The 22,681-nt window shown below is 35.4% G+C and overlaps 1 protein-coding gene across 3 annotated transcripts in view; it reads left to right on the top strand.

Moving 5' to 3' along the window:
• The window catches only part of IPMK (inositol polyphosphate multikinase), a 48,433-nt gene extending 39,857 nt beyond the window's left edge, over positions 1–8,576 (top strand). For all 3 annotated transcript variants that reach the window (XM_059397438.1, XM_059397439.1, XM_059397437.1), the window contains exons 7-8: positions 1,866–1,947; positions 3,445–8,576. In XM_059397438.1, the coding sequence (XP_059253421.1) occupies positions 1,866–1,947; positions 3,445–4,067 (705 nt within the window). In that variant the 3' untranslated portion in view covers positions 4,068–8,576. The remainder of the gene's footprint in view (positions 1–1,865; positions 1,948–3,444) is intronic.
• Positions 8,577–22,681: the final 14,105 nt, after the last annotated feature.

The raw sequence follows: 22,681 nt of genomic DNA, 5'->3' as shown, positions 1-22,681 counted from the left end.
ATGAATGAAATTTCTGAGTTCTGTTTAGAAATGCCTTCCCTAGTATCAGTTATTCTTCCATCTTTGTGGGGATACTTTTATCATTTCATTTTGTGCATTTTGATATTTGATATATTTGGACTTTATCCTTGTATAAGGTATAAATACAACTAATTTTTTTTCCAGATCACTACCTAAAGACACTATCATTACTTAATTATCCATCTTTTTCTATTGATTTAAAATACTGTTCTCACAGACTTCTCATGTATTTGATTCCAAAGATATGTTTTAATGAAATCAGTGTCTTAGAGATATCTGAACTCCCATGTTTATTGCAGCATTATTAGTGATGGTTAAGATACGGAAACAGTACATGTACAGATGAATGGATAAGGAAGATGTAGTTTGTATATATACACACACAACAGAATATTATTCAGCCACAAGAAAGAAGGAAATCCTACTGTGCTATAGTATGGATGAACCTGAAGGGCATTTTGCTGAGTGAAATAAACCAAAGAAAGACAAATGATGTGTGGTACCACTTACACGTGAACCCCCCCCCCCCAAAAAAGAAAGAAACCAATTTCATGGAAACAGATTAGAATGGTGGCTCCTAAGGGTTGGGGGGGGGGGGCGGAAATAAGGAGATGTATGTCAAAGGGTACAGACTTCCAGTTACAGGGTAAGTTCTAAAGGACCTGCTGTACAGCATGGTAACTCTAGTTAATAATATGGTACTGTGTACTTGAAATTGGCTGAGAGTAGCTCTTAAGCATTCTCACCACACATGCACAAAAAATGAGTTAACTGTGAGGTGATGCACATGTTAATTATCTTGATCTTAGTAATCATTAACAGTGTGTATGTGCAGCAAATAATCACGTACACTATGTATGATTATATTTCTCATACGTTCCTCAATAAAGCTGGAAAATATAAATATATTTTAATATCTAGTAGGATGGCAAGGCTAGTCCCTCATTACTCTTATTTGGATTTCTCCTGCCTATTGTTTTTTTAAATATGAACTTCAGAATTAGTTTTTATGGCTAAAAAAAGTTTTTATTATAATCTCACTTTAGTTGTTGAATAAGTAGTAGTAAATTGATTTAGTTGTTGATTTAAGTAAATTAAATTGTTAATTTAAGTAGGATTAATACCTTTATGATGCTGAGTTTCCATTCTGAGAACAATGGGGGTGATTTGTATGTCTTAAGAATGTTTTAAAGATATCTTTATATAGACTTACACTTATTGAGTTTATTTCTTTGTTGTTGCATTGGTAAATAGGGTCTTCCATTATATTTTCTAACTGGTTATTTGTAAATATGAAGGGTTATTTCTGGGTACCAATTTGTACTCAGTAACCGTTTCAAGTTCTTAACTGTTTGTATTAGCTTTTCAGTTGATTTTCCAATACACAACTATTATCTATAAAGAGTAATATATTTATCTCCTTTCCAAATTATTATACCCTTTCTCTTGTCTATATTTGCTAGGAATTCCAGAATGATATTAGATAGATGATAAAAAAAAAAAATGTGGTAGAATACTTTTTCTAAAAGCTTCTTGTATTTTAGGACAAGATGTTTCCTTGTTTCCTTTTTAAACTCGAGGCTAACTTTTGGTGGATTGATGTTGATAATTCTTTCATATTGAAAATATTTATCAGTCCTTTAAAAGAGTTTCTATCAATAGAGGATATAAATTTTTTAGATGCCTTTTCAGCATCCATTGATATGATATGAATTTTTTTCTTCTTGAGTCTGTTAGAATGAAATATGAGTAGATCTTCCTACCTTAACTATCATTGCATTGTTGGGTAAACCCCACATGGTCAAGGATGATTAGTTTTTAATATTCAGTGCTTTTTCTCACAGGTTTACCATGTTCATTCTGACAGCTATGAGACACAAAATCAGCACTATGGAAGAAGCTTAACAAAAGAAACTTTAAAAGATGGTATGGATTGAAAAACTTATTTCAATACTTTTATTACTGCACAGTTATCAAAATAATTCTAAAATAATTTCGGTCTCAGTTCTTTGGTATAATGATGGTATAATGATTTGATCCGTAATAAATAAATGTAAACCCTTAAATTTATACAGTTGGATTATTCATAATTCCTAGTTTGTAATACACCAAAACTATGAATCCTTGAGTGCCTTTTTAAATTTTAGTTCATTTCTTATTATACATTAAAAAATAATGAACATCTGTGAACCAGCCATATAGTTCAAGTCCTGAAACTAGAGGTTGTCTTTCAAATCCTAGTGTGTAAATCATAATGTATTAAAACTGCTTTTTACATAAGAGACTTTAAAATGTATATTGTTATATGTAATATATTTTTATCCAAATCTCCCATGTCTAATTTAGCTGTATATTATAAGCTTCTAGAACCACATAGTAAAAATAAATGGCATTAGAAGTAGTTTAAAGCCTGTTAACATAAATGCCTCTAAAATAGTTACAGCCGAGCTATTACGAAAGCAATGATACCCTAATAGATTCCTGGAAATAATATTCTATTAAAAACTTTATTCTTAGCTTTGCCTGAGATGGGAAAGAGCTTACGTGTAGTGTAGTTTGAAAAAAATTTTTAATTTTATATATAGAAGACAAACACACACAGTGTGATCTTAACAGTATCTGCCTTGGTTTACATAACCAATAGCAGGATAATACTCAGATTGGCTCTTTGTTAAAATATTTTGCAGGCTAATGTGAGTATACATTTTTAGCAATTTCTACCCATAGTGGAGGAACAAACTATTTAAAAGCAGAAATCAAGTTATATATACCCATAAATTTTCACATATGATAAAATAGGCATAAACAATGTGAAAGAGGCTTAATAATCTGATAGTTTAAAACACATAAAAGTCTCAGTTTTGAATAACATATTCAACCTGGAGTAGCTTTGATCCCCAAAGTGAGCTTAACTTTTGTGAAGACTGATTTAATCAATATTATTAAGAACAGAAAGAATTTATTATAGTTATGATTTGGTATTTTGGTAATGGGCCATTGTTGCCATTACAAGTAGTTGTGATTTGACTCTAGGTTTTAGATTAGCTCTTGAATGTGACTCTAACAAACAAGTAATCTAATTAAAAATAAATCCCTCACACTAGCAAATGAAGCAGATCTTGGAATCACATTCCTTAAGAGAATATATATATAGAGAGAACTAAACTACCAGTCTTTGTGTAATAATTTTTTTAATCTAAATAGTATGTTTTACTTTACCGAAGTGTCATTTTCTAATAAGAGAATCTTCACTAAAAATTATGTTGAGGTTCAGGTTTCTATGTCTGACTAGAATTTTACCTGTTCAGCTAATTGCAAGGGGTGATAGGAAGAAATTGAAGAATTGTATTTAAGATAAGTTTATTTCCCATGTGACAGCTAGTTCATAATTTCATTACAATCCTAATATTTTCCTGTTTATAGGAGTCTCCAGGTTTTTTCATAATGGATTCTGCTTAAGAAAAGATGCTGTTGCTGCCAGTATTCAGAAGATTGAGAATATTCTGCAGTGGTTTGAAAATCAGAAGCAGCTTAATTTTTATGCAAGTTCATTACTGTTTGTTTATGAAGGTTCATCTTGGCCAACTACTACAAAATCGAATGACAGAACTTTGGTAGAAAAACTTCTGTCCAAAGGGCAACTGTCAGACACAGATGTACTAGAGTACAATAATAACTTTCATGTGTTAAATTCCACAGAGAATGGAAAAATAGATGCTTCAGTAGGCAAAAGCCTCTCCAAGATGTATGCTCGTCACAGAAAAATGTGTTCAAAAAGGCATCACAGTCAGACTTCATTGAAAGTTGAAAATATAGAGCAAGACAATGGGTGGAAAAGCATGTCACAGGAACATTTAAATGGAAATGTACTTTCCCAACTGGAAAAAGTTTTCTATCATCTTCCCACTGGTTGCCAAGAGATTTCAGAAGCAGAAGTGCGAATGATAGATTTTGCTCATGTGTTCCCTAGCAACTCAATAGATGAGGGATATGTTTATGGGCTGAAGCATTTAATTACTGTACTGCAAAGTATTTTAGACAATTGAATCTTTTGCTGCAGTCTTTGTAAAGGATGGGACAATCATAAGAGCAGCAGTCAATATCTCTGTACATGTAAAGCTATGTAAAAAATTTATATTGTGAGTCTACATTTTGTCTTTATACTTTTGGTAGGAGGGTTATCTTTTTTATAATCTTACTCAGGAAAACTAATTATTTGCTCATTAGAAAACTATGAAGAATAAAGAAACTTAGGAATCTTAAGCAGGGAATGGGGTGGTACATGGCTTAAACATCTGGCTGAACAAAGATGCAAACCATTATTCAGTCATTAAGAGTTTATTTAGCTTTCTGTAGCCAATTTGTCATGAACTCTCTGTCCACTGAACCTTGACAATGAGCCATATCTAAACTCATTAAATTAATGGAACACTTTTAAAAATCTAGAAAGCACAGGTTGTCCTTGGTATTACTATGTATGAAGTCATTAAAACTGGAGAAAATTCTACTTCAGAACAATTAAGTACTGTTTAGGTTTTATGTTAAAAGTTCAGACCAGCATATCAAAAGGTGCTTCTTAGTAAAGCGATTTAGAATTATTGCATTCCAAAAGCAGATTTTCTCTTTTAATTTCCATTAAAATGGATATTTCAATATATTATACTTCATGAGAAAAATAATTAAAAAATAATTAAACAACAAGAACAACAACAAAAATCTTGAAATTAATGTCAGTAATTATTCTTGTCAGGGTTAGGAGAAGAAATAAGTTATTTGCAAGGAACAAAATGGTTTTCTTTTAAAATCTTTCATTGATGTGAAAATTGGAATATATATTTACTACATTTGAAAAGTGCTGTAAACCGTATAATACCTTTTGCTCTAAATGCAGCTTTAAAAGGTAGATTATTGAAGCTTTGTCTTATTTCTCCTTTAAGTAGCTTGAGAATTTTCTCATTTAAAATTCATGTATTTATATGTCCCCATTTAGTTCAACAGTAGTATAAGTATATGTTGCCAAAAAAGTGCTTCTCAGAATTTTAGAAAGCAATGAAGGACACCATCAAGTATTGTGTTATCAAAAGTACTATGTAAATTAGTGCATCTCTATGATTGGTGCATATCTAAATTCATCCTTCTATGTCACTCTTAAACAGTTTTATACCCTATTCCAGAGAGAAATTATGATTTAATTTTGTGATAGGTGGGGGGGATGCTATTTTTCCTGGAAAAATGAGATTTTTAAGTATTTTCTGCATTTCACACTTACCACCTAAAAGGATTTACAAATATATTAGCTGTTTATGAAAGCATTAATTGTACTTTGACTTACTAATAACACATCTAAATAGTTAACAGTTTTGCCATATTCCTGAAAAATGTTTCAGATTTGTGGGCTGTTGGACTTTTCCCTCTTTTTCCCCCTAGAATTACAAATTAAAGTTTTAAACTAAGCAGCTTTTTTTGGTGTGGAGGAAAGTATCACAATTTTATCTTTATCTCTAAGCATACTTTGCAAATATCTGAGCACAGACGGAAGTACCAAATGCTCTATGATTCTGTGTTTGGTAAATCTAATAAACCTGAATTACTTTAAAATTCATATACATTTTGTTAGAGCAAAAAAAAAATTTTTTTTTAGAGTTTAAGTATTTTTCGTAGAGACTTCATATTTTTCTTACTGCCTAAATGGGTATTGGCTATAGCTTTTTGGGGGAGATAAATTTCAAGTGCTCATAAATAGTCAAATTTTTAATTTTACCTTTTTTCTCCTACCGTATAGACTTCTGTTGTTCTTATTTGGACAGTAGTTCAGTAAGTCTTAATAAGCTCAGTTAATTAATAATTTTGAGTCTTTTAACAAAAATTTTTTTGTAGGGGATGGTATCGGTCTATGTACAGTAAATTTAATAAATCTAAGTATTACCAGACTTTTGCACATTTTAGCTCAATAAAGTGTGAATCAGCTTTCTAGATTTTCTTTATCCATATTTGGAAATACAGTTTTGGAAAAATCAGTGTCTTACCTTTTTGATACAGTAGATAATCTTGGTTTTAATAAAACAAAAAGCGCTTTAATCATTTGTTTTTCAGGGAAGGGATTAACATTTAATTCTGTTTGTTTACATTTTTATCACTATTATCCAATGCCCATTTTATGTTACATTATAAGTAATCTTACATATCACAGAGGAAGTATCTGTTTATGTAATCTAGATGTGAATATTATACTGTCTAGCCCAGTTTAACATTATGTTTAGCCATTTAACATTATGCTGAAATTTACCACTGTGGGGAAGAATGATCACTATTCACCAACCATATTTAAACATGTACATGTTTAAGAAATAAGCATAATAAGGATATAGTTTGGGTTAATTGGATTATCATAGGTTTTTTTTCCCCCTAGGAAACATAAATAATGATTTTAGTGTATTTCTTATGGAATGCACTCATGAAAAGGACTTTAAGAGATTGTGGATAGTATAACAATACATTTCTCTAATTAAAATGTAAATTGTATAATAGTTTTATAATAAAGTATTTACACTAATATTTTAATATGGATAGAAGTTGCATAGATTCAGATAAATTAAAAATTGATAAATGCTAAATATTTTATCTAAATAGTTTTTCAAGAAACAATTGTGAAAATGTGTATATTAAGTGGCTCTAACATGGAGCTTTGTGGTATTTTCAACTCAGTATTCATTATTCTTTGTTTTATATGTCTAGAAAGATCATACTTAGTATTCCTCTTTACACTACAATTTGCTATTATGGGGCTTTAGATTGTGTTAAACTGAATAAGAACTTTTTTTCTGATTTTCAGTATAATTTACTATTTTATGATTTCTAAGGCAGTGTTCTTCATATTATCTCTATATTGATAATATAACTTAAGAAAAAGTGATTAATTTTCAAAGATTTCAGTTGTAGTTTTCATATTTCATGCAACTGAAAACTTTTGTTTCTAGGATTCGGAATATTGTAGAAAATACAGGATGAAAGAAAATGGTATGAAACAATTTTATTTGAGAAATTACTGTTTTTAAAACACTGTCATCATTTTAGTACTCTCTTAACAGTTAGACATTTGATACTTTAAAACTTGATTTGCTCTTAAAATTGTTTACAATGCTTTGTAATAATCTTTCTTATTCAGTGCCTTTAACCTTGATTTGATATGATTGTAGCCTCAGTTATCATTCCACTACATCCTGCAATATTTTTATAGCCTAGACAGCAATTTGTTTTAAAAAAAAATGTCAATTTGATCATGTAAAGAGGTAGCAATTGTCTATCAATGCTTTGGGAAGACAAGTAGAGTTACCCATAGGCCATTCTCCTTAATTCATTCAAAAATATTGGATGTCTACCATGTGCCCAGCATTTTTGGCCCTGAATATGCAGTTCAGACAAAGCCCTAACCATTGTCTGCATTCTGTCTGGATGGGGTGGGTCTGGGGACTTAATTAAAAGAGAGCTACAGAAAAATATGCATTGTCAATAGTGAAGCTAACTAGCATTTGAGTTTGTGTAAAGATAAGGTAATGATTATTGAGCTGAGATAAAGCAACTGACAATATGTTGGGTGAAAAATAATACTTGCAGCATTATAACCTCTATTTGACTCTTGAGTTCAGGTAGTAATTATAGATAGGATAAAAAGGCCTTAATTTTTCACTTTTTTTGCTGGTAAAGGTACGTTTATTTTTAGGCTGTCCATTTAGAGTAGTGTTTTAACAGAACATTACTGTGAAAAACATTCCATTACATATTCATAAGCAAATTACTGCACATTTTTAAAATTGTATTTTACAATTTCATACAAGTACTTTAGACCTCAGTCTCATCTTCAAACCACTGGTATTTTAAATTTGGCAATGAATACGAAATTTTTGACTTACAGAGTGATTGTATTGTTACTTAAAATGCCTGTTAATATTTTAGGAAGGTTGGAATCTCCGTTTTTTGGTGTTTAAATTGTTACTTATGTTAATAGTGTCTAATAAGAGGAAATAGCATTTGTGCGATTAAATTAGAATATACTTTTAAAAGTTTTAATTGTTAAACTTTGTCATCATGGGGTTATATTTTGGCCTGGTGTTCACTTACAATCTGTTAGTAAGTTTAATTATGAAGTGAAATAGTTTCAAATAGTAATGCACCTGCGTATAAATGAAATTGGTGTGCACAAAGACACTTTACTATAGGGAGTTGTACTGGAAGATTTATGAAAGCATGTGAAATTGCACCTAAAATTGTATTAGTGACTATGCTAAATTTATTTTACTTGATGAATGAATGTATTTAGTGTAGTCAAAGTTACTTTGGTTTAAATGTCTACACAATGTCTTTTTTTAAATGTGTTTGTAATTTGTAGTATTGATGGGGGGTATTTGGACTTGGACTGCAGGGGTTATTGTCAATGTGTGATTTGTGTTTTTATTTTATAGAATCATCTAATGTGATATACCGATTTTTATAAGTGATATTTAGATAATTCTAATAACTGTATATTTGACAACCTATTAAAATGTTTTGCAATTGGAGCTTTTCTTTATTAATTGTATTATGCTAACAAACTCATGGTAATTGAAAAATAACATACTCATTCAACAAATATTTGAGTGCATGTTATGTACCAGAAACTACAGGAATCATGAAGGATTCAAGGATGATTAGGACAAGCTAGTAACAGAAAAAAAAAATGCATTGCAAATGAAAAAAATGTTAACTTTTTTGTCTGAATATTTTTCTATGAGATGTACTAAAGTCTTTGGAATCAACCTTGTAGGGGAAGTGGAAAACAGGAGAACAAACTGACTTGGCTGTGAAGATACATATTACAATTGTAAAACTTCAGAAGTGGGTAAGATAGTTTTGCCTGTATTTGAAGTTTTGTGAATCAGCTACTTAATCAGTGACCTAATTATTTTCATTCATTAATTAAAAAGAGAGGGTATATCAAATGCTGTCCCAATATTAGGCACCATATTTGGCTTTGGAGATTTTGAAAAGCTGCATAAGAGATTCGGTACATGTTCTCAAGATATGTACTATCTGGTAGAAAGAAAAAACAATATAAATATGGGGTAAAATATTATTGGGGTATGACTGATACTTAACCAATATACAGCAGAGCTGTGAAAGAGAGGAGTCAGTTCTGATAAAATGCAAGAGGAAGAAGGGATTTATAGTCTCATTGCAATTGTGAGTCAAGGCTCCAAAAAGCTAGAAGGCATTCCTCTTTATGCCTGCTACTATGAACCATGGGAAGGAGCAATACTATGTGAAGTAGTTTCTAAGACTGGCTGCCTAACTGCTGAGAATAACAGAATCCCATAGCTGTAGTCCCCTAGTTACAGCTAACTGTAAGAACTAAGTAAAAGCTGAAATGAAGGGGCGCCGGCTGGCGCAGTGGGTTAAAGCCTCTGCCTTCGGCTCAGGTCTTGATCTCAGGGTCTTGGGATCAAGCCCCACGTCAGGCTCTCTGCTCAGCAGGGAGCCTGCTTCCTCCTCTCTCTCTCTGCCTGCCTCTCTGCCTACTTGTGATCTGTCAAATAAATAAATAAAATCTTAAAAAAAAAAATGAAGTAAGTGAAAATGACCACCTGAGAATTTCATTGAAAATGCAGATTCCGATTCAGCAGGCCTGGATGGGGTCTGTGATGCTCCTGGCCCATGGACTACTCCTTAGTAGCAAGATTTTCAAAAGGTTCTTTTGGTGTAGAATGTGCAATAGAACTTGGATCACTTTTATCCAAGCAACCAGAGCTATTTGAAAGCCAGGGAGAGTGTTGAGAAAGAATGTGAGAAAATAACAGGCAATAATGGCTCACGTTAATACCGTCCATTCTTTTTTTTTTTTTTTCCCCTTAAAGTCACTTATTTATTTATTTATTTATTTATTTCTTATTTATTTATTTATTTATTTATTTATTTATTTGATAGAGATCACAAGTTGGCAGAAGGCAGGCAGAGACAGAGGGGGAAGCAGGCTCCCTGCCGAGCAGAGAGCCCGATGTGGGGCTTGATCCCAGGACCCTGAGATCATGACCTGAGCTGAAGGCAGAGGCTTAAACCACTGAGCCACCCCAGATGCCCCAATACTGTCCATTCTTGAATGGAAGAAAAGTTCATCCGCTATGTCAGGCCATTAAACTTTCCTCCTCCAGGTCTTAGGGCTCCTGTAATAATAGGCTAATCTTTTTCTATTTTTCTATTTCTATTTGTTAGCTTTTCACAGGTGTGAACGATGCCTACTTTGCCAACTGAAGAAAACAGTCTGCATATGCTTGTTAATTACATTGTATTTGCTTTAGGGAGAAATAATGTGGTACAATTGGTTTGGACACTCAGATGTTTTGAGTCTATATGTTTCTAAAGAGAAGTTAGGAAGGTTTGGGGTTTTTTTAAGGTTTTTTTCTTTTTTAGCTGATCACAAGCCCTATTTTTTTTTTTTTCAATTTCAGTGTTCCAGAATTCATTGTTTATGCACCACACCGTATTTTTAAAGAGTGTGGCATGCAGGCAGAGAATTTTAGACTGTGAAGCCCAATGTGGGGTCCATTTCACAACCCTGAGATCATGACCTGAGCCCATATCTAGAGTCGGATGCTCAATGGACTGCGCCACCCAAGCATAAAGGAAGGTCGTTAAAATTGTTATTAATTAAACTAATATAATTTGACAAAGTGCTTTGGGATGGGCACAAAAAAGATGCTGAATGTGGAAGCGTCATGTGGACACTTGTTATCTATGGAAGAATGAACAGTATCACCTCAAACATTTTAAAGATTGTAAGTTTAAGGTAAATAGGCTGAATTTATAGCTTATAGGGCTTTGATCCAGTTCAAAGAGTATCTTTATTTTTGTGAGTTTGTAAAGAAACCATAACTTTTAGTTCTCCTCAGTCTTAACTTCCATTTTCCACTCCTTATTGTGGTCAACTCTAACCCATCCAGGTTATGCCAGCGGCAGAGAGACCAATCTCAGTAATGGGCTAGCCTGACCACTCTGTCAGCATGATTGCTGCATAACACCCTAAAATGTAGGTGGCTTAACAATTGTCCTTTATTATTTGTATGGATTTGCAAGTCCGTTGGGTGATTCTGCTGATCTTGGCTAGATTTACTCATGTTTCTATAGTCAGCTGTCAGGTCAGCTGAGTTGGGGGCTGGGAGGGGGTGGGTTGTGAGCTAGTCCAGGATGGCTGGGATGACATGTCTTAACCTTCTTTCATCAGGCTAGCCCCAGCATTTTCTTTTGGTAGTTGTGGGAGTCTAAGAGAAGACGCTGAAACCATGCAAACAGGTTTTCAAGATTGTTTGTGTCAAGTTTGCTATTATTGCCCAACCCAGTTAGTGTGGGCAGCTACGGAAGGGCATGATGCAATTAACCACATGCTCCAAACTCAGACCAACTCATATAGGACACCAAAATATTGTCCTGGCTTATCATGGTCTATATTTTCATCAGGCAGCAAAGTCAGATCAAGTGGACAATGTGGGCATTCCATAAGAATGATCCGTTGATCAGAACAGAGGCAGCAGGATAAACTGTGTTCAAATTTAAAAATCTCGTCTGTTTTCCCTTTTTTAAAGATTTCACCCAGGTTCCCACACTTTACCTCCCCTAGGTAGAGCCCTCTGGGTAGTCTCACAATGTTGCCATCCTCAGTTTGTAATAATATGTTATTTGAGGAATGGTTTGGTACGTCCCCGCCCCCCTCCGAAGTTTTTACTTAAATTCAAGTTAATTAACATACAGTGTAATACTAGTTTCAAGTGGAGAATTTAGGGATTCATCACTTAAATACAACACCAGGTACACATTGCAAGAGCTCTCCTTAATCCCCATCACCTGTTTAACACCTCCTCCCATCAGTCTCACCTCCTCCAGTAACTATTGATTTGTTCTCTATAGTTAGAGTGTTTTTTGGTTTGCCTCTCCACCCCCGCCCCCATGTTCATTTGTTTCTTAAATTCCACATATAGAGGTGCCTGGGTGGTTCAGTCAGTTAAGTGGCTGCCTTCGGCTCAGGTCATGATCCTGGATTCCCGAGATGTAGCCCAGCATTGGGCTCCCTTCTCAGCAGGGCATCTGCTTCTCCCTATCCCTCTACCCCTCCCTCCACTCATGATCTCTCTCTTTCTGCTCTCAAATAAAATCTTTAAAAAGTCCCACTTATGAGTGAAATATGGTATTTGTCTTTCTCTGACTGACTTATTTCACTTAGAATAATACTATTTAGCTTGGTCGATGTCCTTGCAGATGGCAAGATTTCATTCTTTTTGATGGCTGAATAATACCACAAGGTATCCTAAGCAATCTTTTTTTTTTTTTTTTAAATTTTATTTATTTATCAGAGAGAGAGAGAGGGAGAGAGCAAGCACAGGCAGACAGAATGGCAATGGCAGGCAGAGGCAGAGGGAGAAGCAGGCTCCCTGCTGAGCAAGGAGCCCGATGTGGGACTCGATCCCAGGATGCTGGGATCATGACCTGAGCCGAAGGCAGCTGCTTAACCAACTGAGCCACCCAGGCGTCCCTATCCTAAGCAATCTTAATGGGGTTCCTTGGTGATGACTTGAGTGTCAATTTTCTTTCAAGTGTATATAAACTTACGTTTCTATGACAAAAATTATGCAAAAGACATGTACTTTCTATTACATATTGCAGATAACTCTTTTCCAGTTGATGAAACTATGTTTTTAATTGAACTAGTACTTTTGGTTCAGTTTTTAGGTACAAGAGCTACTTTATTCTAAAATATTATTTGAACTTGAATGCGCTGTTTTATTGTCAGGTTAGCTAGATTTTAGTTTTCATTTTCTCCCCACTTTTTTTCTGTTATTAGTATATAATATACCACTGAGGGTGAAAATCCTTTTATTTTTAAAGTTTTATTTATTTATTTGTCAGAGAGCTCATGAGAGAGAGAGAGTGAGAGAGGCAGGCCGAGAGAGAGGGGAAAGGAGGCTTCCTGCTGAGCGGAGAGCCTGATGTGGGGCTCCATCCCAGTACCCTGGGATCATGACCTGAAACAAAGACAAAGGCTTAACCCACTGAACCACAGGTGCCCCTAAGGGCGAAAATTATTAGAAAGAATGTCTGTTTATTTCATAATTTCTCTTTTCTATGAATTTCTCATTCATTTTTCAAGGAGGAGATACTACTATGGTTTTTACCCTTTTAGTATGTTCTGAATATATTTCTTGGGGAAAATAAAATTAAGAAGTCTTCTTTTAAGAGAAACAACATCTCTCTACTTATCCAAAGCAGTCAGGGATTTTATCCTTAATTTCCAGTTTCTAGGTTTTTAGTAATTCTGTATAACATCAAATAGGTGTAGTTACTGAGCAAAATTAGACATTTTGCTCAGTAACTACACAAATCCATGCTATGTAGCTTTTCCTGGCTGTTCGATCTTTATTTTTCTTTTATAGCTTTTGTAGAGACATTGCTTTTACAGAAGGGCTCAAGTATTGGAGTCTTAGGAATATGATATTCAGGGGCACCTGGCTGGCTCAGTCAGTTAAGCATCTGCCTTCAGCTCAGGTCATGATCCTGGAGTCCTGGGATCCAGCCCTGCTTCAGGCTCCCTGCTCAGTGGGGAGTCTACTTCTCCCTCTGGCCCGCACCAAGCTTTTCCTTTGTCTTCCTCTCAAATAAATAAATTAGATCTTTTAAAATATATATATATAATATAAACTTTTGAGGTAAGCCATAAATAGCAAATAATGTATTAGAAGCTTCACATAACAAAGCTACAAATAACTTCAGGTGTCACAATGTTCTTAAACTCTTTATAGTAATCCATCCAAAAAGCATTGTACAATTTCTTATATTTTCAGAAGAAGACATTAAAGGTAAGTAGTGACTGTTTTTTCCTCTACCTAAACAACTTTAGGCCAGGAGGTGTAGCCACTTCCAGAATCATTGTTATTCCTGCTTCCTTCCTTAAACATAACAAAGCAAAAGCAAACTCCTGTGAAGTACCTATCTTTCCTTACTGTGCCTTCTACTCACGGCCCTCCAGTGATGTAAAATACATCACTGTGACCTGGCTCACAGTCAGTCTCTCTGTGAAGTTTTTTAAAGGTGATATCCATGTATATGCACTCAAACTGGTGGCTGAAGTCTGAAGAAAGGTCTTACTGGAAACTGTCCTGTAATCTGTGGAGTGTGATGCTAAACTCAAGCAGTTAGCATCAGGATTATATTGCAGTATTTTAATGTGTGTTTCTGTTTAAATCACCTTAGTATGTGTATACATATGTATGTACGTATATACACACACAAATTTATATATTTGATTCATTAACATCAAAATCATGGCCAACAGCACTATAACTCATCCCTGATCAAAGCTTATCAAATATATGTGTTTCTTTGCCAGACACATCACAGCCTTCTTCTCTCAGATACACTAGGTAGAAGTTCAGCCCTGCTCAAGGGCCATTTAAACAATGATATCACCCAAAAAAGGCACAAAATTACAATAATATAGCACAAAACAAAATACAAAAAAGAGATAATATGAGAAGTGAAATGAAGGTAGAGCACTGCCTTGTTCAACTTCAGCTGGGCAACTCAAATTTTTTGCTACTCTGTGCATGTCCACAAATTATTGTAAAAATGGCATGAATATTGATTTGAAGCTATAATAAATTTTACTGAGTAGGTGAATTTGCAAATATGGAATCCATGAATAGTTAGGCTCAACTGTAATAAAGAGTGAGAATGTTTATATCAGCCACTGCATTATTTACATATTATAATCATTTATAACTCAATTCTTTTAGTTTGGGGTCTAGGCATAATTAGTTAGAAGCACCTATCCCGGGCACCTGGGTGGCTTAATGGATTAAGCCGCTGCCTTCGGCTCATGTCATGATCTCAGGGTCCTGGGATCAAGCCACACAACGGGCTCTCTGCTCAGCAGGGAGCCTGCTTCCTCCTCTCTCTCTGCCTGCCTCTCTGCCTGTTTGTGATCTCTGTCAAATAAATAAATAAAATCTTAAAAAAAAAATAAGAAGCACCTATCCCACATCCTGTAAGAAGTTCAGTATACTTCTCCAGGGCTTGTTCTCAATAGAAACTAGCCCATGTGTATTTCTCCAAGCATTTCATTTCGTTTATCTCTACAACTGTACTTTCTGCTCCATACAAAACCAAGAGTGGGACTCAGCTCTTTTTTCTTGATTTACTCTCAGACTGTTTGCACAAGGCATTTGTATAGCAGACTAGGGAAGGCTGAGAAATTGAAAACTTGGTTATGCTGTAGTAACAAAAACAGAATAGAATATTAAACATCCTTGCCCTAAATTGTCCTTTATTTCCTCCATCCAATCTCCTGGAACTTTATTAAAAATAAATAGCTACTATAGTCATTAGTCTGTTTTTTCCTCTTTCCTAGCAATATCTGTAAATAGAAGAACAGAGATTTAGTTTAAGTCTAATGAATTATGGTAACCACTCTTTGGCAAGCACAATTGGCTGTGGCAATTTTAAGTCCATTTTCCTCCTTTATGTAGCTAATTTCAAATCCATTTAATCCTCACAAAGTCTTTATAAGAAAGATTTATTTCAGATTTACAGACTAGGAAAAGGCCTATTAGAGGTTAAGTAACTTATCAGAGTTCAGACTTTAATACAAGAAATTCAACCTACATCTAAGAGGCCACAGTGCTTAACCACCACACTAGATTTGCTTACTACTCAGTTCTTTAAATTCCCTAATAAGAAATGTCTGGATGAGTAAGAATATGCCACTTACTGACCTATAGGAAAAAACACCCACAATCAAATGCTGAAAATATTATCCAAATTAGAAATGTGGGTTTATGAACTCTTACTCTCCACAGAGGTATTCTGGGCAACTCCACAGAGGTATTCTGGGCAACTGGCTGGCTCAGGAAGAGGAGCATGTGACTCTTGATCTCAGGGTCATGAGTTTGAGCCCCAGGTTGGGTGTACAGATTGCTAAGAAAAATAATAAATATAACTTAAAAAGCAATCAAGAGGGATGCCTAGGTGGCACAGTCATTTAAGCGACTGACTGGGTTTTGGCTCAGGTTGTGAGATCCAGCCCCATTATCAGTTCTGCACTCGGTGTGGAGTCTGCTTAAGACTTTCTTTCCCGGGGTGCCTGGGTGGCTCAGTGGGTTAAAGCCTCTGCCTTGGGCTCAGGTCATGATCCCAGGGTCCTGGGATTGAGCCCAGCATCAGGCTCTCTGCTCAGCAGGGTGCCTGCTTCCTCCTCTCTCTCTGCCTGTTTCCCTGCCTACTTGTGATCTCTGTCTGTCAAATAAATAAATAAAATCTTTAAAAAAGAAAAAAAAGACTTTCTCTCCCTCTGCCCGTCCCCACCAAAGCTGACACACAACTCTCTTAAAATAAATAAAATCTAAAAAGAAATAAAGAGGTTAAAATTCTGGAAGTAAAAATTGAATAATCTCTATTTAGTGTAGAATATGACACAGGAATGGAGATTTTAAAATTGTATTTAATTATACTGGTTAGCTATTTGCAGCATTGTAATGGTTTTCTGATGTTGTTAGGCAAATTTGAAAGGGTGCAGATTAGAGCTAAAAGTACCATGGTGGGAATGTGTTTACATTATATAAATTAATTCAAAATTTTAACTTACTGCTAAGTAGAACTTTCTCATGAATACATAGACAAAGTAAATGAATGCTATCAAGATATACCATGTACGGAAAATTTTCTTTTATCCTTTTACATTTTATTGAGGTATAATTCAAGACCTGTTAGCAAATTTGAGATTTAAATTACAATCGATTTTAGAATTTTCCATTACCCCCAAACTGTTCCTCAGCCCATCTGCAATTTTTTCACTGTTTTTAACAGGCCTGAGGTAGGAACACACATGCACACACAGGCTTTACTACTTGAATTAAAAAGGAAAATCGCCTGGTACCACCTAGTGGTGTTTATGTAGATAGCAAGTTGATACTGGAGTTCTCAAAATCCTCGATTTGAGAATCCTTCAATGGGATCACTACATAAGCTACAAATATTTATGGTTTATCATTGAAACTCAACTCAAAAACACCCATAATCTTATCTAAAAGCCTTACTAGATAAATTTATTGAAGTTTAATTTTAAAAAGTAACAGTATCTTTTCTTTGAATGAGAGTTTAGTGGGGACCCCAGTATGTTTAGGTTGATAAATGCTTAACAGCTTTATTTGAGGCAAGGATAAATCATTTGAAGCCAGGATCCTAACCAACTTACTCCCTGACTTGGTAAGAGTAACTTTATAAAGAAAAGGCTGCAGAGAAATACACAAAAATACAAAGAGTGGTTATACTTAGGTATTTGAAAATGAGTTAATTTTTCCTTTTATTTTTCTCGAGTATATATTTAGAATTGAAAAAAAAATAAGCTCTATTTTCAAAAGTGAACATCAAATTTCATCATATCACAAAAATGCCTAACAAAGTACCTTAAAGGCAGTAATTTTTCACGACTATTCCCTTTCTTGGTTCCTCCCTGTTGGTAGCAGTAACTGCCTCACTCATAGGTTAAGACTGAAGGTGGTGGTTATCTAAGGGACACCTGCCTCAGCCTCTCAGTATGACTCCTTGCTGGGGACTCCACCTGTTACCTCGTTTCATGGGAGCTCAATGTTCCAAGGTTATTTAAATATGATCAACAGTGTTATTATAGTGAAATGTACATATTTCTGATAGTATTACTAGAAAACAGTGCTTTATTATAAAAAATTATTCAGGGTGAAAATAGTTTTGGCAAAGAGTTATGCAATTAGGGACATCAAATTGAATAATAATACTTAATTTAGATTCCAGTTCTGGCTCTGATTTATACTATCCACGTAACTGTGGTAAAACCACCTGACATCTTTGTCCTGAACTTCTCAACTGTAAACTGGGGATAACAAAAATACCTTGTAAAGTATTTGTAAGGTTGTTACGGGAATTAAATTAAACAATACATGAATACCATATATTAAGCTCTAACTATAAGGTATTGTTACTATTATTGCACTGGTAGTATTATTTTCTTAGAGTGGTGTAACTTAATATGTGACTGGGGAATTCTGATCACACCACTCCTACAAGTGTAGATAGAATATAAAATACAGTATAGGAGAGGTAGATGCCGGTGCTGTCCGTGGTTCTGAAACCACCATGATTCAGCAGCCTGAGACTGTTTGGAAACCTCAAGACACTGGTGATTCTTTTATTTATTTTATTTTCTTAAATACTTTATTTAAATTCAATTTAGTTAATGCATACTGTATTATTAATTTCCAAGGTAGAATTTAGTGATTTGTCCATTGCATTTAACACCCCGTGCTCATTACCTCAAGTGCCCTCCTTAATGTCCCTCACCCAATTACCCCACCCTCACTCCCCTCCAGCAACCTCCAGTTTGTTTCCTAAAATTCAGTGTTTTGTACTGTTTGCCACCATCTCTTTTCATCTTATTTTTCCTTCCCTTCCTCTATGTTCATCTGCTTTCGTTCTTTTTTTTTTTAATATTTTATTTATTTATTTGACACACAGAGATCACAAGTAGACAGAGAGGCAGGCAGAGAGAGAGGGGGAAGCAGGCTCCTTGCCGAGCAGAGAGCCGGATGCGGGGCTCAATCCCAGGACCCTGGGATCACAACCTGAGCCGAAGGCAGGCTTAACCCAATGAGCCACCCAGGTACCCCTCATCTGCTTGTTTCTTAAATTTCACGAGTGAATTCATACGGTATTTGTCTTTCTCTGATTGACTTATTTTGCTTAGCATAACAGCTTCTAGTTCCAACCATGTCATTGCAAATGACAAGATGTCATTCTTTTTGATGGCTAAGTAATATTGCTATATATATATATATATATATATATACACACACATACATACCACTTTTTCCTTATCCATGCATCTGTCAATGGGCATCTGGGCTCTTTCCATATTTTGACTATTGTGGACATTGTTGCTATGAACATTGGGGTTCATGTGCCCCTAAAAATTAATGATTTAGAAAACAACAGACATTGGTGAGGATGCAGAGAAAGGGGAACACTTTTGCACTGTTGGTGGGAATGCAAACTGATCCAGCCACTCCAGAAAACAGTAAGGAGTTTCCTTAACAATAGAGCTACCTTATGATCCAGCAATTGCACTACTAGGTATTTCTCTAAAGGAATATATTTTAAGGTGAGAAATATCTTTCATACTAACTAAAGAAGAAACACTGAAGAGAAAGTGTTGAGGATCTGCAATGTTCAAATCACTACTACAGTGTCCTGGGTTCTCTGGAAAGAACTACCTTGTATTAAACATCTTGATAGCGAGGTTCTCCCCCCATTTAAAAAAAAAATTATTTTCAGTGTTCTAGAATTCATTGTTTATGCACCACACCCAGTGCTCTATGCAATATGTGCCTTCCATAATACCCACCACCAGGCTCACCCAACTCCTCACCCCCCTCCCCTCCAAAACCCTCAGTTTGTTTCTCAGAGTCCACAGTCTCTCATGGTTTTTCTCCTCCTCCAATTTCCCCCAATTCCCTTCTCCTCTCTATCTCCCCACATCCTCCATGTTATTCCTTATGCTCCACAAGGAAGCAAAACCATATGATAATTGACTCTGCTTGACTTATTTCACTTAGCATAATCTCTCCCAGTACCATCCATGTTGATACAAAAGTTGGGTATTCATCTTCTCTTATGGAGGGATAATACTCCATTGTACATATGGACCATATCTTCTTTATCCATTCATTCATTGAAGGGCATCTTGGTTCTTTCCACAGTTTGGTGACTGTGGCCATTGCTATGAATACTGGGGTACAGATGGTCCTCCTTTTCACTGCATCTGTATCTTTCGGGTAAATAACTTATAGTGCAATTGCAGGGTTATAAGTAGCTCTATTTTTAATTTCTTAAGGAATCTCCACACTGTTTTCCAAAGTGGCTGCACCAACTTGCATTCCCACCAGCAGTGTAAGAGGGTCCCCCCTTGGGAGCCTGGGTGGCTCAGTGGGTTAAGCCTCTGCCTTCGGCTCAGGTCATGATCCCAGGGTCCTGGGATCGAGCCCCACATCGGGCTCTCTGCTCAGTGGAGAGCCTGCTTCCCTTCCTCTCTCTCTGCCTGCCTCTCTGCCTACTTGTGATCTCTCTCTGTCAAATAAATAAATAAAAATCTTAAAAAAAAAAAAAAAAGAGGGTCCCCCTTTCTCCACATCCTCTCCAACACATGTTGTTTACTGTCTTGTTAATTTTACCCATTCTAACTGGTGTAAAGTGGTATCTCAGTGTGGTTTTGATTTGAATCTCCCTGATGGCTAATGATGATGAACATCTTTTCATGTGCCTGTTAGCCATTTGTATGTCTTCTTTGGAGAAGTATCTGTTCATGTCTTCTGCCAATTTTTTGATGTGATTATCTGTTTTGTGTGTGTTGAGTTTGAGGTGTTCTTTATAGATCTTGGATATCAGCCCTTTGTCTGTAGTGTCATTTGCGAATATCTTCTCCCATTCCGTGGGTTGCCTCTTTGTTTTGTTGACTATTTCCTTTGCTGTGCAGAAGTTTTTGATCTTGATAAAGTCCCAAAAGTTTATTTTCACTTTTGTTTCCTTTGCCTTTGGAAACATATCTTGAAAGAAGATGCTATAGCCAATGTCGAAGAAGTTACTGCCTATGTTCTCCTCTAGGATTCTGATGGATTCCTGCTTCACGTTGCAGTCTTTCATCCATTTCAAGTTTATCTTTGTGTACTGTGTAAGAGAATGGTCGAGTTTCATTCTTCTATACATAGCTGTCCAATTTTCCCAGCACCATTTGTTGAAGAGACTTTTTTCCACTGTATATTTTTCCCTGCTTTGTTGAAGATTATTTGACCATGCAGTTGAGGGTCCATATCTGGGCTCTCTACTCTGTTCCACTGGTCTATGTGCCTGTTTTTGTGCCAGTACCATGCTGTCTTGGTGATCACAGCTTTGTAGTAAAGCTTGAAATCAGACAGTGTGATGTCCCCAGTTTTGTTTTTCTTTTTTTTAACATTTCCTTAGCAATTTGGGGTCTCTTCTGGTTCCATACAAATTTGGGGATTGTTTGCTCCAGCTCTTTGAGAAATGCTGGTGGGATTTTGATTGGAATGGCATCGAAAGTATAGATTGCTCTAGGCAGTATAGACATTTTAACAATGTAATTCTTCTGATCCATGAGCAGGGAATAGTCTTCTATCTTTTTGTGTATTCCTCAGTTTCTTTCATGAGTGTTGTGTATTTCCTCGAGTACAGTTGCTTCACCTCTTTGGTTAGGCTTATTCCTAACCAAAGAAACATAAGATATGCATACTATATTATTAATTTCAAATATCTTATGATTCTTGGTGCTATAGTAAATGGAATTGATTCTCTAATTTCCCTTCCTATGTTTTCATTGTTAGTAAGAAACAACTTATTTCTATATATTGATTTTGTATCCTGCCACATTACTGAATTGCTGTATGAGTTCTAGTGGTTTGGGGGTGGAGTCTTTTGAGTTTTCCATATAAAGTATCATGTCATCTGCGAAGAGAGAGAGTTTGACTTCTTCATTGCCAATTTGAATACCCTTTATTTCTTTTTGTTGCCTAATTGCTGTTGCTAGGACTTCTAATACTATGTTGTGGTTACTAGGACTTCTAATACTATGTTGTGGTGAGAGTGGGTATCCTTGTCATGTTCCTGATCTCAAAGGGAAGGCCATCAGCTTTTCCCCATTGAGGATGAAATTTGCTGTGGGTTTTTCCTAGATAGATTTTATGAAGTTGAGGAATGTTCCCTCTATCCCTATGCTTTGAGCGTTTTAATTAGGAACAGATGCTGTATCTTGTCAAATGCTTTTTCTGCATAAATTGAGAGGACCATATGGTTCTTCTCTCGTCTCTTATTGATTTGTTCTATCACATTGATTGATTCGCAAATGTTGAATCACCCTTGTGTCCCATGGATAAATCCCACCTGGTCATGGTGGATAATTTTTTTCGTATACTGTTGGATCCTGTTAGCTAAGGTCTTGTTGAGAATCTTGGCATTCATATTCATCAGGGATATTGGGCTGAAATTCTTTTTAGTGAGGTCTTCACCAGGTTTGGGGATCAGGGTAATGCTGGCTTCATAAAAAGAGTTCGGGAGTTTTCCTTCTGCTTCAATTTTTTGAAGCAGCTTCAGAAGAATAGGTATTTTTTCTTCTTTGAACTTTGATAGAATTCCCAGGGAATCCATCAGCTCCTGGGCTCCTGTTCTTTGGGAGGTTTTTGCTCACTGCTTCAATCTCATTACTAGATATTGGTCCATTCAGGATGTCAATTTCTTCCTGATTCAGTTTTGGAAGTTTATAGGTTTCCAGAAATGCATCCATTTCAATTAGGTTGCTTAACTTATTGGCATATAACTGTTGATAATAATTTCCGATGACTGTTTCTATTTCCTTGGTGTTAATCGTGATCTCTCCCTTTTCATTCATAATTTTATTAATTTGGGTCTTCTTTCTTTCTTTTGGATCAGTTTGGCCAGTGGTTTATTGATCTTATTGATTCTTTAAAAAAACCAGCTCCTAGTTTCGTTGATGTGTACTACTGTATCTCTAGTTTCTATCTCATTGATCTCTGCTCTAATCTTTTTT

This window comes from Mustela nigripes, chromosome 4, assembly GCF_022355385.1.
Source record: "Mustela nigripes isolate SB6536 chromosome 4, MUSNIG.SB6536, whole genome shotgun sequence".
Taxonomy (NCBI): Eukaryota; Metazoa; Chordata; class Mammalia; order Carnivora; family Mustelidae; genus Mustela; species Mustela nigripes.
This window is presented reverse-complemented; position numbering and strand designations above follow the sequence as displayed.